The sequence below is a fragment of the Acomys minous genome (assembly GCF_964271855.1).
Source record: "Acomys minous genome assembly, chromosome: 9".
In the NCBI taxonomy this organism is placed as follows: Eukaryota; Metazoa; Chordata; class Mammalia; order Rodentia; family Muridae; genus Acomys; species Acomys minous.
In genome coordinates this window covers 38616280-38642180 of record NC_140490.1, presented here as the reverse complement: position 1 = coordinate 38642180, position 25901 = coordinate 38616280, and the positions used below count along the sequence as shown (strand labels likewise).

Genomic DNA, 25901 nt, shown 5'->3' with positions numbered 1-25901 from the left:
GCTCACTCTCTCTTCCTGCTGCCTGCGGATCAATCTGTAGAACTCTCAGCTCCTTCTCCAGCACCTTGTCTGCCTGCGTGCCACCATGCTTCCCGCCATGATGATAATGGGCCAAACCTGTGAAGTTGTAAGCCAGCCCCAAGTAAATGCTTTCCTTTGTAAGAGTTGCTGTGGTCATGGTGTCTCCTCACAGCAATAAAACTGTAAGACAGAAGAGCCCCAGAAGAAAGACCTGGAAGGACACTTCTTTAGGCTAGGTATCCAGTCTCATGGGAGGTACTGGGGTGGCCTTTGTCACCTACAGCCATCCACTCTGTAGCTGGGGAAGCATCCGCTGGAAAGATACGTGGCCTGCTCAGCAGGAGGCAGAGGCACTCGCTGCCGTCCCACACCATACTTGGGCCAGCTATGGGAGCCTACGCTGGTCCAGGCAGTAGGAGGCTGGGCTGGGCTATCGACTCTTCCCTCCAGGATCATTCCTGGTGATGCAGAGACCGGTGCCCCTTCCTCTGCCTGACTACTCCCAGGAGACAAGGCCAAACCTCCAATCCTTGGCTTCTAGAAGGAGCTCTGCAGTAGGAGCCCTGGGTAGCTGGCCTGGCCTATGCTGAGTCTGACTCTGTGGACACCAGTTCAAACTTACTTGGGAAGCCTCTGATAGTATCCATGTTTGATACCAGCCCCTCCCCGCCAATCAAACACAGAGCTGGCAAGAAGAGGAGAGAGCACACTTGCAGGAAGGTGTCATTTGAGATTTGACACCATGGCTTTCCCAGCAACTTGGTTTGTCCCCCATAGAACTGTAGTCAGCACTCCGTATCTGTATGGGCAGGTTCAGCTGGCTGTGGGTAGAAAATATTCAGAAAAACAAATGCTGTTTTTGTATTGAACAAGAGCAGCTTTTTTGTTGTTGTTGTTGTTGTTCTGTGAACAATACAGTATAATAGCTAGTTAGGTAGCATTGACATTGAATTAAGATTATAAATAAACCCCAGGGCAGTGTGCTGTATAGCATGTGCAAACAATGTTCCATTTTATACAAGGACTTGGGCATTCAAGAATTTGCATATCTAGCCAGGCGGTGGTGGCACACGCCTTTAATCCCAGCACTCGGGAGGCAGAGGCAGGTGGATCGCTGTGAGTTCGAGGCCAGCTTGGTCTACAAAGTGAGTCCAGGACAGCCAAGGCTACATGGAGAAACCCTGTCTCAGAGGGAAAAATAATTTGGATATCTGAGGAGTCTTAGAGCTGGTCCCCCTGGGATAGTGGGGGTTTTTGTACAAAGATTTATTCTCTTCTGTTTCAAAAGTCCCTCCCTGTGGCCAGTATCCCTCTGTGCCAACTCTTTTCTGTTGCCATATTCTGAGAGGGGCAGCTCTCACCCCTTCCCCTTTTTTTGGTCCCCTCTGCCATGGGACAGTACTGTCCTTTTCCAAGGAGAAGTTGCCATTATAGTGAGCTGCTGTGGGTAGGGGCAGAAAAAGGCCCCCTGGCGAAGGCAACTATGCAGGAGATCTGAGGAATGCTCTTTTTTTTTAGCCTTGTCAGGGAGGGGGAGAGGGACACACAGGCCCATGGCCTGACTCATGATAAAATGTGGAGATGTGTGAGTGAAAAGCTGTCCTTTAAGTGGCATTTTCAAATCTAAATCCGAAACTCCATCAGCATTGCCATTTTGTGATGAGGGGCTCTTGTCCTTCTCCCGGCTCTCAGAGAAGACCTTCCGGCTGGCGCTGGCGTCTCCATCCTGGGAGCCTTCGCTGGGAGTGATTTACAGCTTCCTGTTCTGCTGGGGAAGCGACTTCTCCAACCCCTGCCCAAAGGAGGCTGAGCGGTCTTTTCTGGGGCATGGGAGATGCGGGTTGCATCACTCAGTCAGAGGTCTAGGAAAAAGCCCTTCAGATCGCACTCCCTTGTTGATGGTGCAGGATTTCAACAGGGAGCCTTGGAACCCAAGCAGATCCTGGGGATGGGCTGGGGGCAATCAAGATATGCCTAGCCAGCATGCATGCGGCCTGGGTCTCTTGTTCCTGATCACCCACTCAGGCAAGAAGAGCAGTGGTCTGTGGGTCCCCAAAGCAACAGGAGGGGCCAGCTGTAGCGTCTACTCTTGGGACCTCCTCTTTCTTTCTCACCAGGAACGGGTTTTCTTGGCCTATGGATCACAGTTTATGGAAGGAACCTAAAGCAGGGACTGGAGCAGAGACCGACCATGGAGGGGTGCTGCTTACTGGCTGGTGTTATACAGCACAGGCCCACCTAGAAGCCGCCTCGAGTGGGCAGAGCCTGTGCGCACATAAATCATTAATCAAGGAAACGCTCCCCAGACAAGCTCACAGGCCAATCTTATTGAGGCAGTTCCTTAACTGAGGTTCCTTCTTTGCAGGAAACTCTGATCTCTGTCAAGTGGACAAAAACTAGCCAGCTCAGTCCTAGTCCTCCAGATTCAGACCTAGTATTGAAACTATGGATGTGATATGTGCGTGTGCGTGCCTGTGCCTGTGTGTGTTGCATGGGGCATGGCATGTGCATGTATGGTACTGGTTAAGTATGAGCCAAGACATCCAGTGTGTTTGCTGACACCCAAGATCCTTCCTTCCAGAAGGCAAATTGTTCAACACCAACTGCCCAAGGGCGGAAGAGATGATGCTGTAACACTCAGCTGACAGAGAGGGTAAAATGTTGGCCTTTGTGCCCTCTAGGGGAGGGTCACAGCATGACAGGAAGGAAGGGCAGGGCTGTGCCCAGCAGCCTTCTCTTTGGCGGCTTTGCCTCAACCCCACCTTTCTGCAGGTTGTTCTGTATGGTGCACACACTGCTTAACCTTATGTGACAGCCCTGAAGTTAGGAACTGTGGCTCAGGTCTCTGGGGAGGGTACATAGAAGGTGGAATTGGTTGAGAGGTACAGGGACCTTGTACATTGGTTTGTCTGTGAGGAGGCTGAGGGTTCTCTGCCTTAGGATGAAGAATAGAAACTCCATTCCCATGAGTGGTGACTCTGGATGCAGAGAGAGAGAGAGAGAGAGAGAGAGAGAGAGAGAGAGAGAGAGAGAGACAGACAGACAGACAGACAGACAGACAGACAGACAGAGACACAGACACACACAAACAGAGACAGAGAGGGGGGGAGCAGCACAAGCTTGTTTCATAGACAGATTTGTAAGGCTGCAGAAGTCCTCAGAACTTGGCGGACATACCACCACCATCACCACCACCACCCAGCTCTGCCAGGTAATAGGCGTTGGGACAATTCCACAAATTAACCTGCTCACTCAGAGGCTTTAGTTACAGGCCCTAGCTCCAAAGTAGTTGGAGATTTCTAGGCCAGTGCCTGGAAAAGAGTGGGAAAGAGGCCAGCTGTGTTTTGAGGTATGTCTCCCATGGGGCTGGGGGGGGGGGGCGCGACTTGTAGGAAGCAACTGGAAAACGAGCAGCATGGTGGGTACAAGCACAGATGGAGGGTTCATGAGCCGGTTATCCTCTGCCCAGCCCATCAGACCCTGGCCAGTGCAGTGCCAGGGAGGTGGGTGTGGGCATTATGAGCTTGGCTGAGATGTCCACTCTTCAGAAATAGAGTAGGGCTCGGGCTCCTGCAGAGATCAGCTAATGGAAAGAAAAGAACCTTACATCCCATAGCCAATTGTTCCATGGCTGAAGATGTATGTAAACATGAAAAGACAACCATAAACGAATGCCTCCTAGAAGCTGCCTCCGGGAGGATGAATTCAGAGAGCTGCTCTCTCTCTCTCTCTCTCTCTCTCTCTCTCTCTCTCTCTCTCTCTCTCTCTCTCTCTCTCTCTTGTGCTAGGGATTTTGGAAAGTTCTCCAATGACTGTGGTTTGCTTTTTGATGAAAATAATATTTTAGGAAAGCAGCACACACCAGCACAGCTAGAGCCATTTGCCTTGCCGCTGCCCTCCCATCTCTGGGGTCCCCGTTCCTTAAGTGCCCCATCTGTGCCTCTTCCTCCCACTCACGCCAACCTGCAGAAGGCAAAGGCTGGCATGGGCTGGGGGCTGCATGGAAACAGTCTTGATGCTGATGCTGATGCTGATGCTGATGCTGATGCTGATGCTAGGGACAGTTCATCAGGAAAAATGGTCCTTCCTCCTCTGCACCCACAGGAGAGGGCGAACATTGGATGGCGCCTCATTATTCAGGGTTTGCAGAGATGTTGTCTCTCATCTGGCCAGTAAGAGGCTTGGCCCAGAGGGTGGGGCTTTTCCCACTTAGCCGCACTACCAAATAGCCTCTCTCTGCCCCCTCGGAGCCTTTGCTCAGAGCGGTCCTTCCAGATGGAGAAGGCAGCAGAAGAGCCCACCATCAGCCCCGAGCCCTACCAGGAAAGGGAACAGTCGGTGACAAAAACTGTGGGGTTGCTTTAAGGAATTCCCACCAGGGAGGGGTGGGGATGAAAATAGAAGTGGGGACAACAGGAGGGGGAGGTTCAGTGGGCTGGAGGGAGAAACACACTGATTATTAAGGAGTGAATTACCTGGTCTAATTATGAATGCTCTTTAACAACACAGCTCTTGACACAGTTCGGAAGTGGCTATTTGTCAGTTCCAGAGAGGAGAGAGAGCAGTAAGTCTCCAGTCTGAGGAACAGCCTTCCCACCTCTCTCCCCTATTAGTTGTGGTGGGGAGAGGTGTAGACCCCACCCCAGCCAGCCCGTTGGAGTCTTCCTTCCAGCCACCTCCTGGGCCCCCACGCTCCCCCCTCCTCTCCGCCCACACCCCAAGTTTGTTCTTCTGCCCTGGCAGATTGTCTGCCTTGGTTTTGCAGCCCTGCTCTCCTGGCTTGAAGGACCTATGGGCCCTCCCCATGTCCTAAGGATAAATGACATCTCCTCAATGCCAAGAAAAAGAGTAACTGCACACATGGCTACTGCAGCCACATGTCTGTGTGCACTGTCCCTTTCTTATGACGCCAGCAATGCCCTGGGTGTGAAGTGAAGGGTGGTGGGCTGAGCTATCAGGAGGCCCTAGCTCTTCTTCCCTTGTTGTTTCCAATGCTTTGTCCCCTGCCTTTCCTTGCTGTTCACTTCCTAAATCACTTCCTAAAACTAGCTCAATCCTACACCTAGGGCACTGGGCCAGGATGGGGTCTAGTCCCTTCATCAACCACCCTCCTCCCCCCAGGAAGGCTGATAACCATGGCATCTAGTGAACTTTCATCTTCTAAGTGGTCCAACCCAAGGGGACACTTACTTGCCCTGCTTAATCTCCTTTTATGAGACAGAAGCAGCAAATCTGACCCTGCCTACTCCATTGGGGCATTGTCTAGCTCAAATGGGATGAAGGATAGGGAAGATGAAGATGCCATAGACTAGAAATCTAAGATGGCGTCCTTTCTGTCTCTTGGACTTCACATCAGGCAGGTTTCCATTCAGTGTAACCGGATGCTCGGGATGATTCTCTTATTTTTAAAAAGGTTTATTTTGGCTCACAGTTCAAAAAGTTCCAGTCCACAAGTTTGCATTTTAGGGAGTGTGTCAAGGCAGCTCATCATGGTGGGAGCATATGGTAGAGAAAGCCATTTATGGGATGAGCGAGGAGGCAGAAGTGAAAGAGGCAGCAGCCTGGGTCCTACAAGGACGTACCCCTGTCACCTGAGGACCTCAAATATGCCCTAGGTCCTACCACCCCCAGTAGTACCAATCTGGAGACCAAGCCTTTAAAGCATGGGTCTTTTAAAACTATAGCAAACAGCAATTCTTATTTCCTTGTGTTGTGTCCTGTGGTGACCATCGCTCTTGTTAGCAGCCAGGTGCTCTCCATACCTGGTCTCCAGGCTCACTCTTCTCTCTCTGTGACACAGAGCAGGGATGCATGCTGTTCTATTAGTCTTTCACACAGTCAGTTCATGAGAGCTGAGGTGGAGATGGAGCGGACCGCCTGTATCAGCCTGTGCAACAAACTGTGCCGCCTCCTGTGTGACAGCCAAAGCTGCTTGGGGTGGGCAAGCGGGCAGGGCTGTGTGTATGTGCTTGCATGCGTGCATGCATGCGTGCATGTGTGGGTGTATGTTCGAGTGTGCATGGGTGTGCACATGTGAGCAAGTGTGCATGTGTGTGCACATGTAAGTGTGCATGTGCACGTGTGTATGTGTGTGCACTCGCATATGCATGTGTTAGTTCTGTTGGTAGAAGCAGGTTTCTAAGTGAAAGCGTGGCTGGCTTTGGTTGGGCTGGAAGCCCTGACTACAGTTTTGAATTGCACCTGCTGAAGTGACCTCATTGGTAATGTTGGTGGAGGCAGCTAAGGTTCACCAAGGTTCATGAGTACATCGTTATTTGGGGACTTAGTAATGAGATTGCTTTTCCACAGATAAGCTGAGTAACAGCTTGGAGACTGAGGAGACAGCTCAGTGGTAGAGGATTTGCCTAGCAAGCAGGAGGCCCTGGGTTTCTTCTGCAGCACTGAGAAAAGATCCCTAGACCACCCTTCAGCCTTTTGGTTGCAATTGTCTGTTACCAAGTGCCACCTGCCTTAAACACAAGTTCTTAAATCGACAAACCCTAAAGATGTATTTATTATATATACGCATGTGTACCAGAATGAATTTATGTGTATCAGGTGTGTACAGGTGCCCTGGAGGTCAGAGAACATCGAGTTCCCTGGAAGGGAGTTATAAGTGGTTGTAAGCCATCTAGTGGGGGTGCTGGAAACTGAGCTCAGGCCCTCTGCCAGAACAGTATGCACTTCTAACCACTGACCCACGTCTTCAGCCCCCAGGCAACAAGAGGGTATTCTCAGCATCCTGTGGTTGGCAAGGCTCAGCTGGGAGGTGGTTTCATTTTCTGAGGCTGAATCATTTGTGGAGCTGCTCTCATCAACAGCCGGGTGGGTTGGAGTTGGGGGGGTGCTAGGGGTGGGAAGGAGGGTAGGGGTGGGTTGGAGGGTGGGGCCGCTAGGTAAAGAAGTGCAAGAAGCCTCCAGTGCTGTGAATTTTCTCTACGTGATCATTTTCAACGAAGCATGTGAGCTTATTTACAACATAGTGCTTGTCTTGCTGAAAGACATGTCCCAGTGACCATGAACTCACCAAACCATTGCGGGTGCTTTATTTGCTAGTGTCTTATTGGCTAATGCAAGTCACATGGTTAAGCCAGTCGTGAATATGCACAGGGACTCATGGGATTCGAGAAATGGAAGACAGGTGTCATTGGGGCCACAAATGCAACAATGCAGCCCAGCCATCTTCCTCTCTCTTTCTTAAGAAATCATCCAAACACTTTATAGAACAGGTACAGCAGCAGCCGCAGAGGGTACAGGGGGGCATAGGGGCCATGGGGGGCCCTCAGAATGGTGGTGTACATCTTTCAACTGGGACTCAGTAGGATTTGTCAGTGGTTCTTGTGCCCCTGGCTTGAGTGCTCAGAATCTGCCTGTGTGACGCTGCCTCTTGCTCATTGCTTTTGGCCACGGCCTCCAGTGTGGGCACATCACGAAGATGTCCTTGGCCTGCCTGTTGGTCTCTGCCATGAGGTGGCTGCCCCACCCCCACCTCTCCCCTTCTGGTTGTGTGCTGGGCCTCAGCAGTCACGCTGCTGTCCCTCCTGCCTCTGTTGTGGTGAAGACGCACCGTGTCCGTACTTCTTGCCTCTTTGAAGAGTTGACCTGTCCATAGCGAGTACAGACTAACAACACTTGGTGTTGTGGTTTGATGAAGACTGTTTCTGATAGGCTCCTGTATTAGAACATTTGATCCCCTGGAGGACCTCTTTGGGAGGCAATGGAAGCTTTGGGAGGTGCAGCCTTGCTGGATGAAGTCAGTCCTGGAAGCGGGCCGTGAGGGTTCAGGTTCATAGCCGGCCCCACTTCCTATTAGTTGGAACAGTCAGCCTCCTGCTCCTGCCGTCAGGCCATACCTCCCCTGCTGTTATGGACTCTGGAACCGGAAAGCAAGAGAAACTCTTCCTTGAGTAGTTTTGGTCATGGTGTTTTATCACAGCAACAAAAACTGACTGACTTGGTGCCCTCACAGGTCTGCGCTCTTCTCCTGGTTCCTGGGAAGTGTCCCTGGGCTTCACCTCAGCACAAATCCTCTGTAGCCAATGAGTGGGCAGGAGGCAGGCTGCAAGGTCGCATTTGTACCATTTCTGGGGTGCACTGAGACTCTACGCTGAGTGGCTGGGTGCTCCCTACTTTTCCTCTCTCCCTATGGCCCCTCTGCAAAGCGCTCAGAAACAGAGAGGCTCAGTAATCCTAGGATGTCAGAAATAGACAGGCGCAGAGGTCCCAGGATGCCTCACTCACCTGCATACCTGGGGGAGAATAACTTATTATGGGCTGTGTGCTTTTTTTTCTGAAGCATGGAATAGTCATTGTATTCACATGGCTGGTGACAGACGACTATAATGCTAGTGCCACACTCGAAGCTGAGAAGCCAGTGACGTTCTGACACGTGCTCACCTTCAGCAGGGCTCTGGGCTTGAGGACATCTAATTTAGTTCTGCAGATGGGAAGGCACTAGGGAATCTACTGTGCTGGTGCCTTTCTGTGACTGATTGGTACGGAGCTGGGGCTCCGTTCTCTGCTGTCGTTCAAAGGATCCAAAGAGCCAGTCCCTCTGCTGACTCAGGCCTGGGCATATGACAGATGGTGAGATACAGCCATGGTGGCTGCAGTTCTTCTCTGATGGTCTGTGCACATAGAGAGCTACAAATGTCCCCAGAGTCCCAAACTCACGTGTGTTTATATAACTTCAGTAGTCGACTCCACCAGCCTGTACTTACAAAACGAGGCTACGTAGGTCCTATTTATAACAACAGCGTCACCAGCCAGACATTGATCATCCACAGGGTGTCTACTGGTTATTTGTGGAATATCTGAAGACTGACCCCACAAACAAGGGTGAGGATGTGGTCACCAGGCCGGCAGCATGTCTGACCTCCCTGCTTTGCCTCCATTTCCAGCTCCAGAGGCCTAGATAGGGCAGGACAACTCTGCTCCTGATTCTGAGGGGCCCTGAGAGCAGCCCCGCCAGGCTTGAGTTCAACTCGGCTTTTCTTGTCTGCTCGCAAGTGAGTTGTGAGCCCTCAAGAGAAATGGTGTGTGGGAACAGTTTCAGGCCATCTCGTGTCTAAGAACTGAACTTGATCCCTAACCCGGGGAAGAGTGGGAAGAGGGCTTAAGGTGTTCACTTCTGTGGAGTTCTGAGGAGAACCCGCTGCAAACTGAACAAAAATGGCGTTTGTTTGGAGGTGAACTAAGAAGCCACAAATCACAGGGAAAGAAGAGCTGTAGAAAGCGTGGCGGTGGGGGTGGGGACCTACTGCCCCGTACCCACCCCGTCCTCCCTTCTCTTTTCTCCCTCCCACTCCTGTCTTCTCCCTGTCACGGCCCCCTTTTCCTCCAGTTCATGTGCGGACCACCCTGTCCACATTCCCTGGGGACTTGGTGCACTCCCTCTTGCTCACGGCTCTCTGGTCACAGAGATGTGTGAACTGCAAGTTGCCTTGAGCTGCTGATGGTGTGGGAAGGACTGTGCCTTTGCTTGGCCATGCCGGGGTCAAATCCTGGTGGTTTCTGTTCGCTGTGGGGTGAGAGCAGTGCTCTGCCCATGTATGGCTGGCTGGTGTCCCATCCCCAATGTCTGCTTTCCCCTGGGGTTCTCCACCTGTCACATCTCTGCCTGATTCCTGCATAGAAGTGACAGGGGCAGATGTGTTTTCCCCTATTCACTGCCTGTCATAAGCAGGTGGGAACCACTGACACAAGCTGGTGGCCCAGCAGGCAGCACCTGCATCTCAATTGCCCAACAAGCACAAGGGTCTTTTGCCTGTCAGTGTGGCTGACACCGGTGGGCTGTGTTTGTCCCACCTCTCTCTGATTCAGACACACCGAAGACCTAGGATCAACACATTTAAATTTACTTTCCTAAGAGAACACAGAGAGCTGTCTCTTCCTCCTCACTCCTCACAGGTGTGGGGAAGGGACTAGGTACCCAAGAAGAGGCACCGAGTGGGCAGAGCTGGTCCAGCCAAGGCACCAGGACATCCCTCTTCCAGCTGGCCTCCCTGCTTGCTGCCTTGGTCTCTCTGTGCTCTTCTGTGGCCTCCAAGTCTCTCGCAGGCTGACAGAAGGCACCTGGGGTGTGGGAGAGCCAGGGGACATCCCGTCTTCTCTGAAGCCTCTCTTTTCTCTAAAGACTCAAGCCTTTGGGAAGCCCATCCCCTTACCTTTAGTTTCCTCACTTCCGGTGTCATTCTTTTCCAAAGCAAAGGAGTAGGATATCCTGGCTGCTTGCTAGGGGAAGTGGAGGAAAATAGTCAGGGTGAGTGGTGGTCCCACCCTGTTATCATGCCCCTGGGGCTCTCTCCTGGGACCCGTTAGCCTCAGGATCTTGCTAAGCCATCTGGGAGCACTTTCACTGAATGCCAGGACAGAGTGAGTTGGTTTATCCCTCCACTTCTCCTCTGCTTCCTTCTTTCTGGTACTTTCTCCCTGTAAGAGGTGAAGGGGAGAGTTGAGCTAAACAAGAAACCAAGGTCTGCCTGGCAGCATGGGTAAGCCAGAACTCCTTGGAGCTGCCTCTGCTTGCCATCCCCACTTTGCTGTAATTCACATAGCAGTACTGTGCCCTGGGAGGAGTGACAGACAGTCCAAGAACCTACTTGCTTTCAGGGTGTCGCAGCCTTCTAGGCATGCCACCTCCATGTGTGGAACTTCCCTTAAGTTAAACCTGTCAGGGGCCTCGCTGGGAGAGGAGGTAATCTTCCACAGGCAGAGGAGTGCTGCCTGCTCAGGCATGTGAGGGCACGCCTGTCAGCAGCAGCCCCGCCACTAATTGGGGGTTTTTGTCTGGGAAGTGTCAGTAGAACTTGTTGAGCCCCATTAGAAGCCACTGAAAGTGACACATGACTGAAGACCACAGAGGATGCCTCCCCTTGTGCAGGGGGTGGTGCTGTGGAAGGCAGCTGGGGACTACCCCACAGACTAGAGGGAGCAGGGCCACATAGCTCAGCCACAGCTGGACAAAAATACAGGTGGGGATGGTTTGCATTTTCTGCCAATGTGTGGACCTTTTCAGGGCCCGATGGTAGTGTCTGCAGGAGCTTCAGAAATCTGGGGCCTTGGAGGGCTTCACTGGGTGCCCTGGTTCAATATGTAGTGGAGACTAGTCCTGGGTCCCCCCATGGGTCCTTCTTTTTGGTAGTATCAGCACACACCAAATCTACACATTCAAGTTACACGAGACAGAATGATGACAAGTGGGCAGAGCTGCAGGAGACAGGGCGTGCTTCCGGAAGTGGCTCTTGTCCCCTTGCCCTTGGGCTACACCCCCCGTTTCTCTCTTCACTGTCCTGCCTAGTGTTTCCATGAACTGCTTCCACTGTTGACACTGGCTAATTCATTGGGGGTCCCAGGCACGGAGGGTCAGGACATGGGGCAGACGATGGAGCTTGCCACTAAGCTCCAGGCTGGTGAGCTCTGCCAGGCTCAGTCCTGGGCTCTCTCTATGTGTGACCACGCCTCCTCTGCGTCCTCTCACCCATTTGCCAGTCACTCCTGGATGGCCCTGAAAGCCTAATGGATGGTGCCAGTCTCTGTTCCAGTTTTAATTATGCAGTGGGGCTTGTTTTCCTTTATCTCTCTGAGGAGCAGATCCGAAGCTTAGGTTTTTTAGGAAAAGGGTGTCACACAGTTTGAAAACAGGGCTGCCAAGTGCCTCCGGCTGAAGGCAGATAGGGAAATGGAGTGCCGCATTTCAGAAGTGTTTATCAGCATTCTGAGGAAGATAAGTGGGAGGTCTGAGAGGAAATCTTCCGGAAACATTGGTAATTTGTCCTCTCTGGTCAGATTATTTGCTTTTCCTACCAAGGCATGTATGCCTCTATTCAGAGTCCAGGCTGGAACAGGCAACTGCTGGGTCCTAGCCAGAGGCTGAACAAAGCTGGGCCGCGTGCATTCATTCGTCTTGTGCAGGTTTGGGAGCTTGAAGGATGGTGTGAGAAAGGGGAAGGCATGCTCTCTAGGGACCAGCACACAGCCTCAAAGGCACCTGTAGACTTGACAGTTTTATTTTTTTGAAAAAAAATATTTATGTTTTATGTGTATGGGTGTTTTGCCTGCCGTAGGTCAGTGTATAATATCCATGCAGTGCCCACAGAGGCCAGAAGAGGGCATCAGAGCTCCCGGATTGAAGTAATGGAAGGTTGTGAGCTGCCATGTGGGTGCTGGGAATTTAATGTAGATCCTCTGGGAGAGTAGCCAGTGCTTTTAACCCCTGAGCCATCTCTCCAGCCCCAGAGGTTCTTTAAAATGCACCTATAAGCCCTCCACTGACCCCAGGTTAAGATAGGACTTTATATTTGTGAAGTGGCTCGTTCATGTACTCAAGGTGCCCATGGGGCCATGGAGTTTGTATCTTGTTCAAATCCTGGGCTGTGGTACAGATGGGGCTTGGAAGGGCCTGGATATGGTAGATTCGTGGCAGCATCTTCCTTAGCTGCCTATCTCAGTGCCCAACAATGGTGACTTCCCCTGCTCTTTGAAATGGGGGTAGATTTGGCAAGATGGCCTGTATTAGTGACAAGCAGGGATGTGCAATCTCATCGTCACAGACAGTAGTCGCTTGTATTCATCACTTCACCTTATCTGTGGCTTTGCCATAGCAGAGTTAAGCAAACAGCTTTTGTAACTGGACACCTGCGATGCAAGTCTGCCCCTCCTGCATATAAGTACGCACACTCCTGGACTTATCTGGAGCACATGCAAATCCATCATGAGCTAGAGATATTCTAAGACAAAAATGCATTGATTGCACCTACTCTACCCAACAGCAGTATGGACTACCCTGTGCGCAGCGGTCTTAACATGAGATATAGTACACCCAGCGACACCCAACAGAATAGCTTACAGGGTACCTGTTTCCAGAAGTATTAGCCACTAAGTCCCCTGGAGAGTGCTGCCCGATGGTACATATAATCACCTGACTGCGGAGGAACAGCTGCCACCTAGCGTACCATGTGCCGGTAGCCCAGCAAAACCCAAATGGAGAGTATGGCTCCTGCTGACTGCAGAGGTTTGACGCCATTGCAAAGTTGAACTGTCCTCCATGACACACAGGTTACCTACCACCTGTACACATGTGTGTACTCGCTAATATGTGTGGTGTCTGCCTGTGTGTATTTACCCATTCTTTTTGTCTTTCCCTTCCAGGGTATCTTCCCTTCCCGGTGTTTGAATTTGGAACGCTGACCCTCCTTTCAGGGTTGCTGTGAAGATTTGGGAAACCGACTCATGGGAAATCCTAGCCTGACATTATGTACTAAATCACATGCTGGTCTGCATCACCTGCATCACCAGCTGTTTCCCTGTGACCCATGGACTCAGTCCAGGCCCTGTCTCCCACCTGAGGTGAGGCACATCGTTTGGGGCTGGGCGCCATCTGGTGGTTGCTCTTCCTCCTCTGGCTTAGGTCCCTTCAGCTGTGAGGTTCTATTCCTGGCACCCTTGCCCTCCCTTCTACACCCAGCAGGGCAGGAGTGCTCCAGAGGAGGGCTGGGAGCAATCTCACCACTTACCCCACTACTGCCTCCTCTTCCTTCCTGACCGCGGAGAGCCTGGGGTCAGGTCTGGAAATGGGGAGTGGGGCTTGGCAGTGAGAGTAGAAGCCAGAAACTTCTTGGGGTCCTGGCTGTGGACTCTGGGGCTTGGTGCTATCTTCTCAGACATCCCTGACCTGAGGGTTCATAAAGCCAGGCCCCTAGTCATACATGGCCCAGCAGCACATCCACAGAGATCCCCAGGCTCTTATGAGGTAATTTTATTTCTTCTCATTTTAGGTAAAAATAGTAAATACAAGAAGATAATCTTAATAAAGGTAAAAATACATTATTTGGATTTTGTTGTTCTCTAAACAATGACAACTTTTCTCTACAGTACAATTTTTTGATTTAGTGTTTTTAAACTTTTTTTTATATAAACAAATAGAACTATTTAGCTATTAGGCTATCTGGGTTCTCATCTGGCACTTAAGAGTAGGTCACAGGTCACCTCCCGGTTCTGGTTTTGTGTATGGCGGGGAGGAATGAGAAGGGGGCTCACAGGATGGGGGGGGGGTTGACTTCCCAGGACACAGCTGGAGTCCTGAGTGGAGTGGGAGGGCACACGTGTGCATCCAAGATGGCCTTTTCCTGCCTTGGCCCACTGAGGCTGGACAGGAGGTCTTGTGTGTCTGATGGCACTTCTTCCCTCCTTGGGGTGGCTTTCTCTCCCGACAGCCTAGTTTCAAGATCCTGGGTCCAGGCAGGCAGGTCCTGGACTGGAGATGTCAGCCATGTGCTCATGACAGAGCCAGTGGATCCCCCTGTATCCCAGGGGAGTGGGATGGAAGCCCCTCCCCAACAGGGCTGGGACTGGGACGTCTAGCCCGGCTTTGGAATGCTGGTAGAAGTCACAGGTGCCAGTCAGGCCACTAAATGTCCTTGCCCTTGTTTACCCTCAGGTGGTCTTTGTTTAAATTCTTCCCAAATTTCTCACTGAGCTGTTGGATCAGGTCTGCCAGCTCTCCCGTAGCTTGCGACTTCTCTTCTAGAAGCTCATAGCGAAGGCTGGAGATGTCTTGCTTTATCTCTTTGAGTTCACCTGCAAGGACAGAAGAGGGCTGGCTGAGGATGGGAATGTCGCAGGGAGGAGGTGCTCTGTTGTGGGTGCAGGTCAAGTTGGGGAGGATGCTGGGATCATGAAGGCCTTGCACCCACAGAGCAAGGGGGGGGGGGGAAGTGTCACCCAGCTGGCTTCTCACACATCCACTTACAGCCCCTCCCCCCGTTCCTGGAAAGCCTCTCCCTTCACAGCTTGGAGGGATGGCGTTTGGGGCTGTGAGTTTTTCTGGCACCTGTTTCACACACTGCTGGCTCCAATGTTGGCCTCAGAGCCAGTGCAGGTGATGTCAGGAGAGAGCAAGGCGCTCGTTAGCTGGAACATGCGTTTTCATGATGTTCTGTTTGGTTCTGTGGATATGTGCAGAGGAGAGAAAGCCCGCACACCTGGGAGCAGGGCTCTGCACAGTGGACACAGCCTTGGGGCTGGCCAGCTGTGGGAAGCAGCTTTAGTCTTAGAAGCAGCCTGACCTCCCTGAGCCTGCAGCTGCCTCCTCCCCTAACAGGGGACCACCAAACAGTCACTTTCGTTTTCTGTTTCCATAGTGACCCGCATGGTTAGAAGCCCAACGGGTCTGGGCCTGTGGGAATCTCTTTATGAAGCACAAAGGAAAATAGAAAGGTTCTTTTCTCATATTTTAGACATCAGACTTAATTCTGGCAGAAATCCACTGTTTTGGGGTATATTATTCTTATCTCTTATGCAGTGTGCTTAAATATATAAAGGGCAGAGATCTTACACACACAATTATACCCCCTGTTTTTATTAGGGTACCTCACTAAACCCCAGGCTCATGGTATCATTTAAGTTAAAATGACATCTGTGTCTCCGTTACCCTCATGTTTATCACAGCCACACACCGCTTGAGGCTGGCTGACATGGCACCCTGTGATCTCATAACTGGGACCCACAAGGAGAGGGAGGGCTGCTGCTCAGCCTCTCAGCAGCTAGATCAGGCACTGCCCTTTGCAAACTGTATGCTGGGTACCCCAAGATGAGGCAAAGGGTCACTCAGTGGCCAGGCCCTTTTGGTAGCCTTTGTGGCCCAAGTGATGGGAGGCAGGGTACCTCCAGTCCTGGACAAGGGTCTTTTTATTTATTTTTACTTATATTTATCCCGGGTATCACATCTGCTTCTTACTTAAGAATACTTGCTTAAGTTAGACTGGTGAGAATGGGGCAGATGGAACCTCCAGCACTCGTGCTGTTCTCTAGTGTGGACCGCAGACCCTGCCACGGTGTGGGATGCGTTAGACTGGATCTGCACACAGCTGGCACCCGAGAGGCGGGTCCTCAGAGAAGCACTGCTCCTGTCAGTCCCAGAGCTTGGGACAGAGACACAGTGGGCAGCTGGGTCTGAGCCAGTGGCAGAGTTTGAAAATGGGGTACAGGCGGACCCCCATTATATATATACATACATATATATATATATATATGTATGTATATATATACCCACACAAGACAGTATAAATGGTGGGATGCTAGGCTATGCTGAAGTCAGTGAGCTTGAAGCCAGCTGAGGATGCCATCCCTATGAGAGGCAGACTAATGTCCCACGCCTCTATGGTGTCCACATGTCAACGCTAGTGGCTGGCCTGAGAAAGTTATGTCACACAGCAAGCAGGAACCTAGGTGACATGTGGAATCAAGTGCTGATCAGCTGGCTTAGGTGACAATCCTAGGAGACTGGCTAGGGTGGAGACCACAGACGCCAGGCAGGAGAGGAGGTGATGTGAGGGGGTGGAAACTCTGAGAAGAGGACCGAGTGCAGAGACCCCGGGGTGGACCAGCTGCTGTTGCAATGAGGAAGTGAAGACCTTGGGTCCTGCCCCGCCCCCATAGGAATGTATATACTTGCACTGAAGATAGAGGAATCCTCCAGAAAGACAGAAGAACCCAAAATACACCACAGGCTCAACCTGAGAGAACCTGACCTGCAAACCTTAGAGTAAAATTGCTTCAGGGCCCTCTCATACCTTCATTGACTTCATCGTTTTCCCTGTCCACCTGGGCCTTCAGCACGTATCTTTTTATCAGTCGCTTCATGATTTTCTGAAATGAGATGCACAGAAGGGCTCAGGGTTGGTGTGGCTAACAAGGTCTCATTCTGGACATGAGCAGGCAGGCCAGTGTGCTCCCAGGGGTGCTCTGCCCAGTGGATGGACCTAGCAGAGACCTGCTTAGCCTTCCTGCTAAGCAGGGACATTCCCCACTGACAGGAAGCCAAGCCAAGGAGAGATGGAAGGAGAGCCATCTTGGATCCTTAGCTCTGCTTGAGGTGCAGTATTGCTCCGGCCAGACAGGGAATTCTGGGAAGTCTTCTCATGTCAGTCAAGCAACTGCAGCCCTGAGTGACAGTGACAGTGGCAGTGAGTGGCATACTCTTCACGAGAGCAGCCGGGGCCAGGCTGGAGGAAGTCATCTGTACCTCAGAGAGTTGCTGCAGGCATCAGCCACACTCTCAGCTGGGCCTCTGGGCCTTGATGGAGAGACCACTTCCCCAGATGCCTGCAGGCCTGACCGCATAGCCCTAGTTATGGTGGAGCAGGGGCCTTGGCCCCTAGCTTCCAGCTGCCTTGCAGGTAAGTCTTCCTTAAGTGAACAAAGTTTGAACCGCACTTAAGGGACAAGAATAGCACCGAGTGCCAGGAGGCCTGGAGGAGCTGAATTTTGAATTTTGCTAGCTAGTTGTTCAGGGTTCCTGTGAAATCACAGAGGTTAAAAATAGCCCCCAACTGAGGTTTCTGACTCTTGAGAGATGAGCAGTATGGAGGAGAGGGGCAGAAGTCCCTGCTCCCTGGGGCTGCCCTGTCCAGTGATTGGTTCCCCCATCAAGGCCAGAATCAAAGAGACATTGGCAGTATCTCCTGCATCAGCCTGCAGCGGACCTGGATTCAGTCCCAGCCTCTCTTGGATCATGAGGGAAATGGAAGTGAGCTGCATCACAGCGCTGGAGGCTTCATCTCATTGTTCTGACTATTGCGGTTCTCTTCAAGCCCTCAGCCGAGACCACCTTGCCGAAGAGATGTCTCCAGACCGTGGTCCCAAGATTTTACCTGTACTGAGCCAAGTTCCCTTCACCCGGGGCCTGGGTGAGCTTAGTCAGCCAGGGAGTCCTCCCCTGCCTGCACCTGTGGGTTGCCTCCTCATGGCTTTATGACTTGGATGGTGGGAACAGCTCCTGAGCAAGCCCCCCATTGTTCATCCGCGGCATCCAAAGTGTACAGTACATTCTTCTAGTCCGAGATGCAGGTTATCTATGTTACAGGAACATGTACCCACCCCTTGGTACCTTCATTGGAAAACAGGCCAAACACATACAAAAATAAAAGTTGCCCTTCACTGGTTCTCACAGAAGAAAATGGCAGTTATGAGCCTGCTATTCTGAGAAACTGAACATTCGTCTGTTGCACATTTTTAGGCTGACCTAAGTGAGAAGGGAGCTAGTTAAAGTTAGTTGCCTTTTAAGGCAAACCTCAATAACTAAGTGTCCCTGCTGGGTTCACTCCTGTAAGCCTGCAGAGTCTGTCTTCCTAGGCTAGTTCTAGGCCTGGGCTACACAGTGAGGCCCTGTCTCAGTGAAGCAAGCAAATGGCTTCTCCACTTTTGGACTCAGGAGTAACAGGGCCTTCCTGTTCATGATGGACGATGACCAACTGAGACTCTAAAATTATTCTAAGGGCTATGCTTGTGATCAACGCCAAAATGTGCCTGTTAAGCTCTGGTTTGAATTGGTGGGCTCCAGCTCATGTGATTCTTCCATGGTGATGATGATGATGATGATGATGATGATGATGATGATTATGACGACGACGACGATGATGGCGACGATGAGCAGGAGCAGGAGGAAGAGGAAAAGGAAGAAGAGGAGGAGGAGCAGGAAGGAACTCAGACAAGCACACTGTGTCTTACAGACCATGTCGCGTTAGTCTTATTCACAGCAATGATCTCAGCCTCCTCAGAAGCTCAGGGGCAGGGGGACTGTTACTTACAGATGAGGACTTGTAGGTTCAGAGTGTGAGGGGCTTCTCTAAGGCCACTGAGATGGGGAGGAGCGGAGGGCAAGGTTTACGTTTAGCGGAAATAGAGACCAAGGCTGCTTTAGAAGGTCAGTTCCCCGGGTGGTTTGGGGAGTGAGAAGCATCGCTCATGAACTGACCCATCAGTCAGGGGAGCATGGGCTGTTGTCTCTGGGTATCTTCTTCACAGGGAAGGAAGCCTTACTAGGTGTCAGCTGATGGGCAGCCTCCCAGTGGCTGCTGCAGAGGGAACAAGTTGCTACTCTCATATTATTTGGGCTCAAATCCACATGGCCCATTTTTGGTTACTAGCATGTTTGATCTGAGTGGGGTTTCTGTAGTCTAGGGTTTCAAGAAGTAGAAAATCAAACAGCATAGATCTGCAAGGACAAGATGGTAGGGGTGTACCACAAGGCATGAAATGATTGGAACATATTCTCCTTGACATTCAAGCCAGAAGGTTCTGGGGAAGACTGTCATCAGAAGTTTCCTCTGCTAGCTGGTGCAGTGGCACACACCTGTAATGCCAGCACTTGGGAGGCAGAGGCAAGTGGATCTCTGTGAGTTTGTGGCCAGCCTGGTCCACAAAGTGAGTCCAGGACAGCCAAGGCTACACAGAGAAATCCTGTCTTGAAAAACCAAAAAGAAAGAAAATTTCCTCCACGTGTGAGAGTGTGTGTGTTGCGGGGGAGGGTGCAAAGGTGGAAAGGAGGGAGGGTGCTGCTTTGTGTTGAGTTGTAGCAGCTCTTGTTTTCTTCCACTGAGGCCTTTAACTTCATGAGGATGAACTTCCCCCAGCGCCTGGCCCTGCCTCCATGTCTTTAGCTAGCAGCAGAGGTGAGTAAGTTCAGTGGTGTTACTCAGCAGAGGAAGACTCAAGTGGATGCAAATAAGATGCACAGTGACTAAGGAGGGGCTGTCACACAATACTAGCATCCAGACACAAGGGACACACTTCCCCAGCACAGACTCCTGGGATCAGTGGCCTCTGGGTAGAGGAGGGAGGGGACACTTTCTAGGGAGTTCATCTGATATTAAGTAAACAAATACTAAATTCTGGGCCCCAAGACCTGGTTGCAGTCCAGAGGAGTATATTCTCTCACACACTGGTCTTTGTTGTGTTCACTTAGTTTCCCAATTATCTCTGATAGGTTAATAAAGGCTGGACAGCCTGTAACTGGGCAGAAGAGAAGTAGGTCGGGCTTCGGTTCCCAGGATTGGGGTCTCAGGTAGGGAATACAAGGGTGGAAAGAGAGGAAGAAGGAAGATTGGGAGAGAAGATGTGGCCTAATGGAACAGATATAATCCAGGCAGGATGAGTACTGGCAAGTGACTTGGAGAGAGCAGCTGGGACGTAGTCAGACTAGCTAGGAAAATTAGTATAAATCATATCTGCCTAGTTACTGTGCTTACAGTTTATTTAAATAATTCAACAGGCCTCAGTCTCAGTTATTGGGGGAACTATCTGGGCCATAGAAGAGCCTTTTAGAATTAATAAATACTTGACTACAACAATCCTCTTCCTTGGAGGCCAGTGTGCTTTGTGTTGCCAAAGTGGCCAAGAACACAGCCAAGGAAGAGGACACGTACTGTGTACCGAAACAGGCAAATGAGGTGGAGCCAGGCAGAGGTGCTGTTGCCTTCCAGGGATAGAAAGTAGAAACTTTCAGAAGCACAGATGACATGGTGCTTGGCAGAAGCCCCACGTGACAGCTGGTCTCTCATGTGTTAGTTTTGCCTCACAGAAAAGGCCAGCTAGAAGGTGAACTGGAAAATGCCATCTACACCGCCCCCAAGCAATGTTGGTGCCACATGCCAGGGGTTAATTCCAGCACTTGGAAAGTGGAGGCAGGAGGGATAGGAGTTCAAAGCTAGCCTCAGCTACATAGCCGGTTCAAAGCCAGCTTGGGCTACATGAGATCCTGTCTAAAAAGACCAAACCACTGGCCCCAAACAACAGAATTAACCCCCTCCTTCCCAAACAACCCATTGGAAGGAGACACTGTGTCATGAAGATTAAGGTCTGTTTGGATAGTGGACTGTGGATTCTACGGTGTATTTAGGATGTGGTTTGTATGCTTTGTCACTGAGAAATGCTCCCCTCAGAGAGTGCGCATCTGGTGTCTGTACCCCTTACAGACAGACTTTTGGAACAGGCCACAGGGCAACTCTGAGAGGAGGTGCACTTAGGCTATCTCATCAGTAGTATGACTGGTTCCATTGTTTGGTCTCTTGGGCATGAAAGCTCAGGTTGGAAAAGATGTAATGAAAGGCAAACAGCTAGTGCCGAGGGAAACTACCAAGCCATACTCCAAGGTGGCTCCTCAGTCTGCAGGAACTGTCTTTCCTGACCACACAAAACAGGACCAAGAAGCTTAAAACAGAATATTACCCACCAGGGAACTCCTAGGGAAGGAGCAAGGGCTGCTGTCCTGGGCTTCTACAGGATTTCTACCAACGACCACAGTGTACAGGGCTGACAGAACACACACTCAGTGAGCTGACCACTCTGGGGAGATGGACTGAGGGCTGCAGGTTCTCTGCACACCTGGAAACTGCTGTGGGACAGAAGCCTGCAGCCTGGAAGGCTCCCAGTGGGCCCACAAACAGAAAACCAGCTCAAGTCCCCGTCAAGTCCATCCTTTGGCTTAGCCTGTTGCTGACAACAGGATGCTGCTCAAGAGCCCTTGGCTCCTCATTCTCTCCCTTAGCTCAGAGGTTCAGACAGATGCCACTTCAGAGAACACCAAGCTCCAGTTCAGCAGGAGCCGAGGGAACCCTGGGGAAGCACCAGGGAGAGAGATGAGATGACATCTAGTGCCAGGGCAGTGTGTGCTGAAAGAGACGCACTCTCAGAATCAGGTGGGTCACAGCCAGGTGTGGGGCCTCAGCTCTCTTATCTGTAAACTTTGACAGAACCTGGGGGAAAGGACACCAATAGTGTCCAGCCTGCTTTCAGAATGTCCTCTGGGGTCACCTCAAGGTTAATGTAGAACCTGACTAGATAACTACTGCTCAGAAAGAGGCTTAGACATACAGTGCGGCTGGTCCAGAGTGCCCAGGTGCATCAAGCAGGGTGTTCAGTCTTCCTGCTGTCCCTCAGCCCCATCTCCTGGTGCCTTTGTACTTTTCTGTGATGAATAAGTAGCCCGGGGCTTTTCTCCAAGCTGATAAAATACAAGTGAGCAAAGCTTCCCAAGGTCATGCCTAGCCAGAGGCGGAAACCCAGAGGTTCTTGGGAGATTTAAGGCTGGATGGATGGAGGCTGTGATGCTGGCTGGCAGGCAGGACAGGGCTGCGATGCTGGCTAGGATTCATCTGGGTGCAGGACGTTCATAGGCAATCAGTCACTCTTTCTTTATCTCCGCAGCTGCTTCCTCCCAAGACCATGTTTCTATTAGGAGCTTCTGTCTCCTCAGTGGCTGAGAAGTGGGAGCCTTCCACTGGTCAGAGGATTTAGCCTGTAAAACTGCTCAAAGCAGATCAAACTGGGCGGTCTCCATTTTGGGCACAATTAAATTAGAGATCTGCCCACCGGCAGCGTTGAGCTTATCTGATGCCACCATAAGTGCCTTGAAGGCTGAGCTGCTTCCTACTTGTACAATTAAGTCCTCTCCACTGCACAGCTAGCTGGCTTCCGAACCCCAGACGAGGACACTCAACTAGAGACCTGTGTCAGGAAGATGCCACGTCTGTAAGCGTTCCCCGTGGGAAGGTGGCACCAGGGACACATCACCTTCTCACTGCAGCTCAAAGGGGAAATTAGGCTCATAGGGAGTGGGAGGCAGGGGATGAATGCCTGCGTGTCCTAACAGCTAACCTGTAGTTACCGTCTGTTGCTGCTCAAGAGCTGTTCAAACTGGAAGGAAGGGTTAGCCCTGGCACGGAGGGCTTTCCCCAAGTTCTGTAGCATCTGTATCTGAAGGCTGGCAGTCTAAGGACAGGGGTTCAGCGATGATCCCAAGATCCACCTGGCCACTTAGGATGCACCGGGAGTCAGCAGGGTGCTACTCCTTCCCCTGTACCCACCCAGCATCAGGTCCTATCGGCTACATGTCCACACGGTACACTGTGTGTGTCTGCTTTTTCCCCACTGCCCACTCACATCCTCCAACTGAAAACACCGTCTCTTATATCTGAGCAACAGGCACATGCATCCTTCTTACCTGTGCCCTGCCCGATCACCAAAGCTAAGTACGGTGTTAGCACTTCTGTTTCCTGTATAGTTATCCTGCTCTCCTGGACCTTCCTAGAGAACGTGCGATACTGTCTCTACCCCGAGTGGCAGGGCTCTGCCTTCCTGCTTGCCTCATTGCCTCTCTCCTCTCCCATGCTTGTCTCCTTTTCCTGGCTGAGGTCTTGGCCAGCTCTCCACTGCATGAAGATGCCCGTCCAGCCAGGCCTTCCTGGTTTTCTCTGCTTTTAACCTCACTCTTTGTTTCTTGGGACTTCTTTCAGTTCGATGCCATGTGCTATCCGTGTGTTATTTGTTTCTCCTGCTAAGTGGCCTGGAAGTGCCACTAAGATAGGAGCCCTGTCTGCATCCTCAGAAAGTGGCATACAACAGGTGCACTAAAGGCAGCTCTGCTCTGTGTTCACATAGTCACATGACTAGACCCATTGGTGGCATCTACTTCTGCCCACACTTAGGTAAGGGTGGCTACCTGGTATCTGGTGGGCTTGCTGAAAGTGCTGTTTGCTGTCAGGTTTTCAGAATTCCTCATGCCAGCCTGGTAGCGTGTCTTCTGGAACAAAGAAAGAAAAAATACATACATACATACATACATACATACATACATACATACATACATACATACAGGACTTGAGTAATATCTACATATATGGCCAGTCTAAGAGGGGACCTCTTAGAAATGGATTTGGAAGTGGCTTGGCTTCCTAGAGGGTTGCTCTTGGGAACTGAGTTTCTATAGGGTTGTCATGGAGGCAGACTGTTGGTCCATTTGGCCCAGGAAGCCCTGAGTTTTATGCCTTTCCTCTAGAACCCCTTAGAGGTTCCAGTGTGCAAGTGAGCACTGAGGTGGCAGAAGTGGGAGGGAGTGGGCAGGGAACTGTTCTCAGATCAGCCTCTGGCTGCGTTCTACCTCCACATGCTCTAGGGCAGCAGTTCTCAAACTGTGGGTCATAAGCCCTTTGCGGGGTCAGACAATCCTTTCACAGGGGTTGTCCAAGACCATCTGCCTATCATATATTTACATTACAATTTCATAATAGTAGCAAAATGATAGTTATAAAGTAGCAACAAAAGTAATTTTATGATTGGAGGGTCACCACAACATGAAGACCTGTGTTAGAGAGTCACAGCATTAGGAAAGTTGAGAGCCACTTCGCTGGGGTGAAGTCTTTCCAGGCAGCTTGAACTCAAAGCATCTCTCTAGAGGATTTGGGGACAGTCCCCTAGGTGCTGTCCTGCAGATTCTGCATGGCCATGGCCCCTCACAGCTGGCTTGCTTTGTTCCAGGGGCCTCTGCTGGAAGGAATCAAACACACAGCCCCACCCCCACAGCCCTCCACCTTTTCTGATTCCATAACCAGTTGCTACCTACCCTGAACTTGGAGTTCAGCATGCCCATTTCAAGGTCGTTTTCACAGCTTTTGGCCTTAGATTTGCAGAGCTTTATGAGGCACATCTTGATTCTCATTATGAGATAATAAAAGGACTTAGGACTTGGCACTAGGTTAAAGGGAGCAGGTAGAGTTCTGCCTTCATCGAAGTAGGAAAGCCAGAGCTTTGCTCGGGCAAATTTCCACTCCACGTCAGCATCTTCCTGCAGAACAAAGGACAAGTCACACATGTCAAAGGCCTCGATGACATCTGAGCACAGTGAGAGTACGGTGGACTGAGTCTACACTGTTGGAGCAGATCACTGGACAGAGCTGTGCATGTTTGCCCTGTCTGCCATGGCACAGGGCAGGGGCGTGCTCTAAGGCCCTATGCAAGCAGACCCTTAAAGCTCTCCACCTGCCTTGGCATTCCCGGTGGGAATCACCGGGCATCACAGGCATCACCAGTGTTTCCCACCATCTTCTCTGTGGTTCTGTGCTTCTGCTCCTTAGCTTTACGGCTCTGGCCACCACAGCATGAGTTAGTCATCTCTTAGAAGTGTCACCCAGAGATACATTGTGGTGAAAAAATATATTTCATCAGTGTATCTGATTTAATTGATCTAAATGGGTGCCATGTCAGTAAGCCATTGTTATAAAATTACTGCTGGGGTGTAGCTTGGTGCTACAGTACATGCTCAGAATATCAAATCCCTGGTTCAATACCTAGCACCACACCCAAAAAAGTTACTGAGACAGATTTTTTTTTTGCACCCTAGATTTTTGAGATCTAGCATGAATTTTACACATGCAAAGTGCCTCAGTGTGGGGCTAGCTTCAAGTGCTCCATGGATTTGTGGCTAGTGGCCACAATACTGGACAACAAGGTGTCCTTTAATGGTCAGAGTGATGGCAGGGAATGCTAGGAGGGCAGGCCTATGGAATGCTCTGTCTGACAAAGCCTGACTGTAGCCTGGTAGGAAGTACTGCAGCCACTTTCCCTTTGCTGGAAGCAGCATTAGATTAAAAGGAAGATTTGTTTCTTCTGACTTGCTGTCAAGTCTGAACTGCTGGGTGGCCCTGGGAGTTTGTGGTGTTTGTTGGTGGTGGAGTTGTTTTTTATGCACAAGCTCCCTGGAGCCTCGTTGTATTAGGAGGGTAGCCTCAGGCCAGGTAAGGGGTGAGGGTCAACAGGGTCAACAGTTGTTTTATTGTTTGTTTTTTCTTAAAATTTATTATTATTAATTATGAATTTGGGTTTTTTTGAGACAGGGTTTCTCTGTGTGGCCTTGGTTGTCCTGCACTCACCTTGTAGACCAGGCTGGCCTTGAACTCATAGCAGTCCGCCTGCTTCTGCCTCCCTGAATGCTGGGATTAAAGGCATGCGCCACCACACCCAGTTTAAACTTTATTTTTAATTGTGTATACTTTCACTCATTTGAAGACGGGGTTTGGGATCATACATGTCTGGTTTCAAAGTCTCTGAATTATGCAACTTGAGCTTGGGAATCCATACAGTGTGGTTAGCAGCGCCTCCTTCACATTGTTCTGAGGTAGGCATCAAGTGAATGCATGTTTGCACAGGCAGCGGCTCTACAGCAAGGCACGTGTGAGCCTGTCAAGGCTGTGCCGATGTGAGCCTGCTCGGATGGACTGCTAGGTTAGAAGCCGATAGCCAGCGGGCTGCCCTTTGCTTTCTGTTGC

The 25901-nt window shown here is 50.9% G+C and overlaps 1 protein-coding gene across 2 annotated transcripts in view; it reads right to left on the bottom strand.

The window, feature by feature from the left end:
* Positions 1 to 13171: 13171 nt before the first annotated feature.
* TRPC7 (transient receptor potential cation channel subfamily C member 7) overlaps positions 13172 to 25901 on the bottom strand; it is a 126822-nt gene continuing 114092 nt past the window's right edge. For both annotated transcript variants that reach the window (XM_084796401.1, XM_084796402.1), the window contains 4 exons: positions 24200 to 24421; positions 23300 to 23380; positions 16593 to 16668; positions 13172 to 14598 (listed from right to left, as the gene is read on the bottom strand). In XM_084796401.1, coding sequence (XP_084652527.1) covers positions 14429 to 14598; positions 16593 to 16668; positions 23300 to 23380; positions 24200 to 24421 — 549 coding nt within the window. In that variant the 3' untranslated portion in view covers positions 13172 to 14428. The remainder of the gene's footprint in view (positions 14599 to 16592; positions 16669 to 23299; positions 23381 to 24199; positions 24422 to 25901) is intronic.